At 54.6% G+C, this 10,678-nt stretch overlaps 2 protein-coding genes across 2 annotated transcripts; both read left to right on the top strand.

The window, feature by feature from the left end:
- Window positions 1-1,349: 1,349 nt before the first annotated feature.
- POSPLADRAFT_1057388 (hypothetical protein) lies at window positions 1,350-2,314 on the top strand (the record flags this gene model as incomplete). The annotated part of the gene is made up of 2 exons (XM_024480913.1): window positions 1,350-1,973; window positions 2,063-2,314. The coding sequence occupies 2 exons, from the start codon at window positions 1,350-1,352 to the stop codon at window positions 2,312-2,314; spliced, it is 876 nt and encodes a 291-aa protein (XP_024338413.1).
- A 5,718-nt stretch (window positions 2,315-8,032) lies between these two features.
- On the top strand, window positions 8,033-9,333 carry POSPLADRAFT_1046917 (hypothetical protein; the record flags this gene model as incomplete). The annotated part of the gene is made up of 4 exons (XM_024479157.1): window positions 8,033-8,094; window positions 8,206-8,804; window positions 8,856-9,186; window positions 9,243-9,333. The coding sequence occupies 4 exons, from the start codon at window positions 8,033-8,035 to the stop codon at window positions 9,331-9,333; spliced, it is 1,083 nt and encodes a 360-aa protein (XP_024338412.1).
- Window positions 9,334-10,678: the final 1,345 nt, after the last annotated feature.

The raw sequence follows: 10,678 nt of genomic DNA, 5'->3' as shown, positions 1-10,678 counted from the left end.
GTTTTCGCCGGCGCTGCGACTAGCAGCCTCACGCGCTTGCGAGCGGGTGAGTACTGGAGACATTTTCGGAAACCCGAAAGCGGCGAATTCTTGCCTGAGATCCCCTCGCAGTGGGCTCCAGAAATGATACGATCTACGAAACCCTAACCCCTAACCTGGGTACGACCTAGGTGGACTAGAGGCGGGTTATTATCTTAGTGAGAGGGGAGTTAGCAGCAAGGTGTCCCGCGGTTCGAGTAAACACGAGAAACACCCTCGGAAAAGGCTATGAACGCTAGGGAAGGTACGAGGTGGCTCGATACGTCGTCGAAGCTACTCGGAGGCTGTGGGTGGTTAGTGGAGACGATTGAAGCTCGGCAGAGCTCTTCGATGTATCGTAGAGGGAAGGGACACAATTCGATGGGGTGGACTTAGCTAGGACGCGGTTCGCAGTTTCTTCGATAATAGTCGAAGTTGAAGGGTTCGTCGAGACGGTATCGACGAGTAAATGCAGTGGGCGAGGTTTCGAAGTTACGCAGTGAGGGACGAAGTGACGCAGTTGAAGGCTTAGACGCAGGGCGAACTCGACTTATGAGCTCTGAACTCGAGGGGGGAACCGGATCTTGTATTTTTGGAGAGAAGTACGACAGATTTTATACTACGCATAGGACGCTATGACTATCGAGAGTGGCACACTAGTACAAGGGGCTTTGCATTGTCCCGCACGAAGCTGCCTCACTGAGTGGCACATATCAAGTTCATCGGTAGAGTGACGTCATGCCGAACGCGGAGATGAAGAGAAACATGCGAGACACTTCGGACCGGTGTCCGTCGTTGAAGGCATGCCGCGAGGTTCGATACCTAATCGGGAAAGACCGGCTATGTTGGTGTGGCATGGAGCGTTGCACGCGCTTGGCCGAGCGGCGTCAAGTGGCCCTATTGTTCGCCAAATGCGGGAGATGTCCCGAGATCTACGCGCGAGGCATCGGGACGACCGTGCCGAGCTTCGAACAAGCATTGCGCACCGTCGAAGATGTCGAAGAGCGTTGAAGGCAAAATCGAACTGTTGGGTGACTGAGTCGAAGTGCCGGGTGGGATGCGACTGCCGAAAAGAGGTGTATTGGGGCCCAGAGGGGCTTGGCGCCTATCACCGAGTCCGCAGATTCTGCTTGGCCTCGCTGACAGTGCTTGCCCCCGCGTCAGCAGTCCCTGATGTACGTGACTCCTCCTCCGGGCTTCCTCCAGCGCCTTCACCGCCATCGCCGCTGCGAGGCCACTTGCGCACTCGTTCCCCTAGAAGTCCGACCAGCGGAGGGCCACCACAGCCACCTCTGCCCCCGCGCCGTCCTCCATCCCCCCCGCTGCCGATAATGTCCTCTCCCTCGACCGCCCCCGACAAGGAGACCCTGAAACTCCTCCTCCCCCTCCGCTATGATGGCAAAACCGTCATCGAGTGTGACAGGTTCCTGTCGCAGCTGCGTATCTACTGGCTGGTCAACACATCACTGACCACCATCGAGCTCAAAGTGCAGGTTGCACTAAGCCTGCTCGATGGAGACACCCACGCCTGGGCCACTCCCTACTTTTCCCAGCTCGCATCGGTGCAGATGGGTGTACAGGGGGTCACGACCCCTTTCAGGAACAAAGCAGCCTTTACTGCCGCCTTCAAGGCCCGCTTCGGCAATCTCAACAATGAAGCAGTGGCACAAGTAGAGTTAGCGAAGCTCTGCGCGGACAAGTCGGTCCGTGAAAAACGCACTGCGGCGGAGTTCTCCGCGCTGTTCAAGGGTCCAGCGGACCGTTCCGGGTATGGGGACCTGGAACTACGCAACAAGTACCTGAGCAGCATCCCCTCCCGAGTCTACCGAAAGATCGAGCTCGAGACCTTCACCACGTGGCAAGAAGCTGAAAAGCGCGCCACTGAGGTCGAGCAGATCCTCGACATCAGCCGGGCCCGGCGGCCCGAGGTCAAGGATGTGGTGGGGCACGTGGTGGTGCGCCTCGATCACTAGGCGCTTCGGCCAGCATCAATGCGGCCATCGGAAAAGGAGACTTCCCCGGCAGTTGCTTCGGCTGCAGGAAGCAAGGGTACCGACACTTTGAGTGCCCCAACTGTAAGGACAAGCCTTACACAAAACGCGCCGACACGTGGGCTATGGTTGCCTTGGGCTCCACCCAGGTAGCGACAAGCGCTCCTGCCCCTTCACCCTCGGCAAGTATAAGTGCCGCTTCAGCGAAATCCGAGCAATCGGAGCTGGCGGACTTAATGGCACAGGTGAAGTTGATGCGCGAGGAGCTCGAGCACTATCGGGTGATGAAAGAGGAGGGTTTTTGATACGGTCCGCACTTCGTGCCGCACGCGTCGGGCCGGGTATATCCTATAATAAGTATAACGTATTGTTGACTGCAATGGTGTACGAATTGGACCAGGGGTCCCAACACTTTCACATTCCAGTTCAACTTCAAGGAAAAAGATGGCACAAAGACATAATTGCTATGGTGGACAGCGGATCCACCACAAAGTTTATCAACAAGCGATTCATTGTAGAGAATAAGGTGCAGACGCGGAGGCTGAAGGAGCCCATTCCGCTCTATAATATCGATGGCACCCTAAACAAGAACGGAAGCATCTTGGAAGTAGCTGTGCTACAGATGCAGATAGGAGAACACGTCGAGAAGACAGTGTTTACGGTCACGGACATTGGTCCGGAGGATGTGATCATCGGGTTGGATTGGCTACGTGAGCACAACCCCGAAATCAATTGGGAGGAAGGATCCCTAAAGTTATCCCGATGCCCTGAAGCGTGTAGTGCCAGGAGGACTGGCCGGATGGAGCAAGCAGCGACTGTGCGTGATACGGGGGTCAGGCCCACGGCGCGCAGGCGTTCACCAAAGTCCAAACGGTCGGTCATAGGTGCCTGCCGAAGTAAGGTACTCCCGGACTTCGAACCCGAAGAAGATCCGGCGGAGGTTGAGTGGGATGAAGCCGACTTGATCGAGGCCTGGGAGCAAGGTATTATGCTTCCTGGCGCTCCTCAGCTGTTCAACGCGGCCGGGCATATGTACTCCCAGCTGTTTGCTGAGGAAGAGATCAAAAAGAAGGTTGTTAAGACCGCCGAGGAGTCGGTGCCTAAACAGTACCACGAGTTTCTGAAGGTCTTCTCGAAGGAAGCATCAGAACGGCTACCTGACAGGAAGCCGTACGATCATGCAATCGAACTTGTGCCCGGTTACTCAACATTCCACTCAAAGGTGTACCCGCTATCAAACAATGAGCAAGAAGAGCTGGACAAATTCCTAAAGGAGCAGCTGGCGAAAGGCTACATACGGGAATCGAAGTCGCCCATTTCGTCCCCCTTCATCTTCATCAAAAAGAAGGAAGGGACACTTCGACCTGTGCAAGACTACCGCCGGTTGAACACGATCACGGTCAAAAATTGCTACCCCTTGCCGCTGATTGCCGAGATGGTAGATAAGCTCCGCGGCGCCACACTCTTTACGAAGTTTGATGTCCGTTGGGGATACAACAACGTCTGGATCAAAGCCGGTGACGAGTGGAAGGCGGCCTTCGTGACCAATCGAGGGTTGTACGAGCCCCTGGTGATGTTCTTCGGTCTTACCAACTCCCCCGCGACCTTCCAGGCGATGATGAATGACATCTTCCATGATCTCATCATTGGCGGGAAGGTCCTCGTGTACCTGGATGACATACTCATCTTCTCCATCAATCGAGAGGAGCATGATAAGGTCACGCACGAGGTCCTTCGACGCCTTCAGGATAACGATCTATTCCTGAAGCCTGAGAAGTGCGAGTGGAACGTTCCCAAGGTCGACTATGTCGGCTATGTGTTCGGTGGCAATGAGGTAGCGATGAATCCTGCGAAGTTGAAAGGAATTAATGAGTGGCCGGTACCCTGGAACAAAAAAGACGTTCAGAAGTTCCGGGGGTTCTCCAACTTTTACCACCGCTTCATTAAAGACTTTGCCAAGATCTCACGACCACTCGACCGGCTCACAGGAAATGACCCATGGCATTGGGGCGAAGAGGAGCAACATGCCTTCGATGAGCTCAAACGGCTCTTCGCCACGACTCCGGTCCTAGCGCTGTACGATCCTAATCGAGAAATGCGCATCGAGGTTGGCGCCTCGGGCTACACCACTGGCGGCGTGTTGATGCAGAAGCAGGATGACGGCAAATGGCACCCAGTAGCCTTCCGGTCCCATGTGATGGATCCGGCGCAGCGGAACTATGAGATCTATGATAAGGAAATGCTTGCGATCATTGAGGCACTAGATTACTGGTGCCACTATCTCGAGGGATTGCCCAATCAGTTCGAGATCGTCACCGATCACAAGAACCTCGAGTACTGGCGCACGTTCCAACATCTCACGCGTCGCCAAGCATGCTGGTCGCTATTCCTGGCTCGCTTTGACTTCTGCATCACACACAAGGCCGGAATGTCGAATGGAAAGGCTGATGCCCTGTCACGTCGATCAGACCATCAGATCGGCGATGAGGACGATAACACCAATCAGGTGGTTCTCAGACCTGAAAGGTTCCGCATCGCCTCCGCCAGGCGCGGTCATGCCTCAGTGACAGCTGATCAGTCGCTTCTGAAGCGCATCAGGGAGTGCTCGGAGAAAGATCAGGAGGTGGCTGAGGCACTTGAAAAGGTGCAGAACCTCGGACCTCCCCGGCTGCAAAAGGGCTTTGAGGAGTGGAATGCCGAACAAGAACTTCTGTTGTTCCATGGGTGCGTATACGTCCCAAAGAACACGGAGCTCCGGTGGGATATTGTCAAGATCCACCACGACTCGCTGATCGCCGGACATGGTGGTCGTGCCAAAACCCTTGAGCTCGTGTCGCGGAACTACTGGTGGCCTGGGATGTCTAAATTTGTCAATGAGTACGTAAGCACCTGCAATGTGTGCAACCATACCAAGACATTCCCAGCCAAGCCCCAGGGTCCGCTGAAGCCGAACAAGATCCCCGAGCGCCTGTGGCAGATCATCACGACCGATATGATTGTTGGCTTGCCAAAGTCTGACGGATTCGACTCGATCCTGGTTACCGCCAACCGCTTTACCAAGCAGGTCCACTTCTCGGCCTGTCATGAGACCCTGACAGCAGAAGGTGCGGCAGATCTGTACATCCGCGACATGTTCAAGCACCATGGGGCCCCAGCCAAGGTCATATCAGACTGAGGTCCCCAGTTCGCTTCGAAGTATCTTCATACGGTGTACAAGGGACTGGGGATCGAGCCGGCACTGTCTACAGCATTCCACCCTCAGACAGACAGCCAGACTGAGCGCTGGAATCAGGAGATCGAGCAGTACCTGCGTGCTTTCACGAGCCACAGGCAGGATGATTGGGCGAGACAGTTGCCGCTCGTGGAGTTTGTACTAAACAACCGAGTCCACTCCGCGACCAGGCACTCCCCTTTCTTCCTGCATCAGGGGTACCATCCTGAGATCCACGTGTGGATCAATCCAATGTCAGCGATGCCTGCGGCCGCTGATCAGCTCAAGATCCTGAAGGAGATCCGGGATGACACGCGCTCTGCACTTGAGCTGTCAGCCAAGCGTATGAAGGTGTACTACAATAAGCACGTGCAGGAGGCACCGGTCTTTGCGCTGGGGGACAAGGTCTGGCTTGATGCCTGGAACTGTAAGGATTTACATGCATGCGCCGGTCTCACATCATAACCTCTACACCAAAAGGGTGCAATGTCAAGCTTGGCTTGACATCTGACCAGAGGTATATATGCTGATCATATGCCAACTCATGACATTATCCCCCTCCCAGGGCACATGACCTCATGTGGATCCATATAATACCCTGACCCCAAGGGTTACCAACTCTGGCTTAACCTTGATGATCTTCTGAGAGTTCAGGAGGACCCCATGTAGTCCAGTCACCTGACCATCTGGACCTCAGACACCAGCTCCCTTCACTGCCAAGCAATCACAAATCACATGTGACCTCTAGTGAATTTGCTTGAAATGTCCGCTCACATGGGGAGTTGAACCCTCAACCACTTGAAGCTTGACATTTTGTAAGGATTTACATGCATGCACCGGTCTCACATCATAACCTCTACACCAAAAGGGTGCAATGTCAAGCTTGGCTTGACATCTGACCAGAGGTATATATGCTGATCATATGCCAACTCATGACAGGAACCTTAAGCTGAAACAGCCGAGCAAGAAGCTCAGTCCCAAGCACCTCGGACCTTATGCCGTGCAGTGAAAGCTCAGAGACCTGGATTATGAATTAGTCCTGCCAAAGTTGGTGCCGGTGCACCCGGTATTCCATGTCTCCTTGCTTAGCAAGTACACACGTAGCGATATCCCAGGCCGGGAGCCAGAGAAACTGCCTGTGATCGAGGTTGAGGGTGACGAGGAGTACGAGGTTGAGCGGATCAAAGATTCGAGGATCTTCCGGCGTCAGCTGCAGTACCTCGTCAAATGGAAGGGTTATGACGACTCGCATACGTCATGGGAACCGGCGCGCAACGTCGCGAATGCGCCGGCCCTCATAGCCGACTTCCACCGGAAGAATCCAAACGCCCCTTGTCGCCTCAATGCGGCTACCTTTGGTGGTCTCAACTTTCAGCCAATGCCTTCACCACTGACTAAAGCACGCTGCCGCTCCGGGTGGGAGATGGGCAAGGGCACCTCGCATGAGGTCATGCGCCGTTGAGGGGGGGGTAATGTCACAAGTTGGTACGGTGTCTAGCCATTTTTTAATTTTTTCCTTTCCACGGGCTCGAACCTGCGACCTCTGTACTACACGCTCAAACGGACAAGTTGTTATCTACTGTATGATTAGATTAGATGGGGTGGCAGTGCACGGCACAGCTCAGGCTCCACTGACACAGCCACTCTGACTCACCGGCCCCCGGGGCCACGTCAGCATGCTGCGCATGGACCAGCTGCGCACGGACCAATGCGCACAGCCTGCCCTTATCTTCCCCTGTATATAAGCCGGCCTCTGCTGCCCTAGGGACCTCAGTTTCGACCTCTTGTCCCTAGGTCAGTAAGCTCCTTTGTATCCTTTACTTACCTTCACTAACTAACACATTTCTTGTCCCTAGCCTTAGGTTTGAGCGTTGCTCACCATCGCTTCGGTGAGAACCAGTCAAACGCCCCCAGCTTTCTTAGGTCTTCCCCTGTCGCTTGACCTCAAGTCGTGACACTGCCAGAACAACCATTGCCCACCAGCCATGTCTTTAAGGATGAATCAGGCTAGTGTACCAGAACACACAAAGCTGTAATATAACAGATCAGATGTTTGATTGTCAAGAAATACAATGAGTGTCTCTGGATCTCGCTCATCACATGTTTGCAGAACACCTTAAGAACAGTCTGCAGGCTGTCATTTCACTTCACCTTCATTTCCTCTCAATTGCTCTTGCACATGGCGTATACTAAGTGCCTACTAGCATCTACTGTTGGAACTTGAGATTGTGGCGAGCGCATGCCACCGTATTTGGCATTGTTTGTAGTACCTCGCAGACTTTGCGCGAGCCGTCCTGTATGTTCCTTACGCGTTTGACAGAGCTCAGACAAACGCGATATATCTTCGTTGATCGTTCTCGCTTCGGGTCTCGGACGAACTTTAACATCTACAACAATCAAAATTAAATTTTCATGGTGTGCAGTAGAGATCACGCAGTTCTGCAAAATTGATGGGTTTTGCAAAACCCCGTATCTGATAGTATGTCTTTACGACTGCGGCTCTCACAGAAGGTACGCTTTATTCAATAATTCAACGTGGTCCTGAACCTATTTGAGGACTTTCGCGACACTGTCCCAATCACTCTGCGGCGACGAGCAAGTACCGCTGGAGACTTTGATGAGAGATCATCAACTCGTTATCGGGCCTGATGACGAGTCATCTTAGACCGCAGTGCGGGCGCGTAGTAGCCGAGGACATGCGCGCAGCTCGGCGCTAACTCGACATTGAAAACCACATACAGTGGTGAACACGTCTGTCTATCGTTCTCCCCCTCCTCTTCGCACTATACCTTCGAGCTGTCTCCTCCCCGTCATGATCGTTGAGAAGCGTATTGCATTGCCTGACGATGACACCCCCACCGACGCTCCTCCCGCGTACTCCGACGCGCTTGGTGCACCGCCTGCCACCCTCATCCCCCCCAGCGAGAAAAGCGAGGGCGGCCTGACTTTGCCGCTCTCTCTAGACACATTCGTGCCGTTCCAAAGCCACAAGGAGAGGCCGCAATCATGGCGCTGGTTCTCGTTCGGGCTGCGCTCGCGCGTGGCTAAGCAGGTCCGAGTGACGGTGCTGGGGATCCTGCGCGACCTAGTGAAGCAGCCGGACATCAGCAGCTCGGCGAGCGCAATCCTCGAGAGCTGCGCCGACGCCTGCCGCATGAACAACTTGTCCATATCGACGCTCCTCCAGGAGCCGTCCGTGGAGGGGCACACGCCCCTCTACTGGGCCATCATCAAACGCGCCCCTGGCTCCCCTGTGGAGCCCGAGGATCCCTCGTCGCCCGATCTCCTTGAATCGTTCCTGTCGATCGCTACGCCGTTCACGGAGACCACTATATCGGACATCCGCCTCGCATGCTTGAACAACGCCGACCACGCTCTGTATCAGCGGCTGCGGCGGTCCCCGGCCTTCTCCCCGCTGTCTGGCGCGGAAGAGGTGCTCCTCGGTGGGGTGCGGCCTGTGGACGAGATCAACGTGCTGAACGTCGAGGAAGATGACTGTGCCTTCGTCGTTGACTTCCGCATACCGCTCTTCCAGAAGCGGCTGCGGGTCTCAAAGCAACTCAATCTCGAATTCATCGCCAAAGGTACTTGTTTCCTCCTGCTCCTTTCTGCTCAGGATCTGACTTCGCCTGCAGATCGACTGTGGTCGCTCAAGTTCCTCATCGCGGCCGCGGAGAACAGCAACATCAGACCGATCGCGGAGACGGGGACTTGGCTGGTGACACTAGCATTGCTGGAGCATAGCGCGCCCACCGCCGTCGACTCGAACCTGATCATCAAGGATGCGACGATTCCTGCCAGTCCATCCCCCTCTTCTCCCTCTGTCCTCTCGCGACAAACCAAAGGCAAGCCTACGATCACCCTTCGCATGAAGACGGGAACGACTCACCTGGCGCCCGACCACCGCGACAACGTCATCTCTACATCATTCAAAGATAGCCTCATGGCCGAGAGCCTGCAGTACAAGTAAGCATTTGAGATTGTCGACGGCTGCGCGATCGAGCGCTGATCTACTGCGGTAGCGCAAGCCCATATGTCGCTGCGGATGGTTCGTTGACCGCGAGGCTCGAGGCTCGTTTAGGAAGACCCGATGGGGAATGCATCATCTGCTGACCTCTCGTAAAGCTGCGCTTGCTACTTCATCTCGTTGAGTCATTCATTCTATTTTTGTTGTGCAACACTGTTTGGGTCTCTCGCTGTCCTCTTGTTCATGTCTTTCTCGCATCCTATTTTTTTCGGTGATGTTCGCCTTTCGCTATTGTATACCATTGCGGCAATCGTTGTACCATTAAGACGCGGAATCGGACTGGAATATGTGGCTCTCATGGGTGTATATTCGTAAATTATTGTTGTACAGATAGTTGCACTGGGACTCTGGCTGTGTTCATGAAAATTGACGTTCTCTACCCGTACTGCGTGCCTATCAGCTGAGTGCGCATTGCAAATCCTGGAATCAATACCACGGGGTGTCCTTTCACCATTCTCGCCACCGAGGACGAGTATCAGATTTTATCAACTCAGACATATGGTCGAATTTACACTCATCCGCAGCCTCAATCGCGGTGAACTGACACGGTCGTGGGACGACAAGCCCGCTGCGGTGCCTTCATGCGACGTTAATACCCAGAAGGTAATGGCTGTACTGTGTTCTGGACGTCATTAGTACAGGCACCGAGGATTCGGATAGTACTTGATAGCATGATGCGATCACCGTCCTGCTCGCTTCACTGGCTGTGACCACGCTGTCGGGCCCGTGGTCGGCACGAAGAACATGACAGACGGAACAGCCACCATGGAACGCGATGTAAGTCCGCATAAGAGCAGCCTCCATGTCTGGCTGGCGGTGAAGGTGTCCTCTCTCTTCCCCACGTTGAAACCGCCCTACCAATGATTATATTCGACAAGGCTGCGTCCCCTGGTAGTCTTCGTAGGCGGGCTCCTGGCAGTCCCCGGACGCTAACGTTAGAGGAATTGCCTCCTGCATACGAATCACTCGACAATACCTTGTCTTCATTCGCAGACAGTGAACCTATAAGTCCAAACCGGGCGTCCACCTGGGGCCAACCGTCGACTTCCCGTCGACCCTCGCTTGCATTAGGGCTCTCAAGACTACAGAAGGTCTTGCCAAACATCCCAAGTCCAACCTCACCTAGCACACCTTCATCCACTCCGGTAGTACGGTCCCAGTCGGTCCCAGATGTCCCCTCACAGCTCGTCCCCGATCCCCAACAGCCTCATCCTCCTGTTGCAGGCCCATCCAGGGTCTCAATACCAGAACGGAATGTCGTCAACGGCGCCGTGAAGGGTTCGCCTACGCCAGACCTATACTCTCCGCCGGTGGACGGAGCTGCGCGCCAGTCCATTGCAGACTCAATGCTCCATCCTGATACCACCTCAAAGAAGTTCTCGTTTACCATCCCCTCCCCCAGGCCTCGCCCTACCATAAAGCTACGACGTT

The sequence above is a fragment of the Postia placenta genome (genome assembly GCF_002117355.1).
Source record: "Postia placenta MAD-698-R-SB12 unplaced genomic scaffold POSPLAscaffold_8, whole genome shotgun sequence".
Taxonomy (NCBI): domain Eukaryota; kingdom Fungi; phylum Basidiomycota; class Agaricomycetes; order Polyporales; family Adustoporiaceae; genus Rhodonia; species Rhodonia placenta.
Note: the sequence above shows the minus strand (reverse complement) of the source record. Positions and strands in the feature narration are given on the sequence as shown.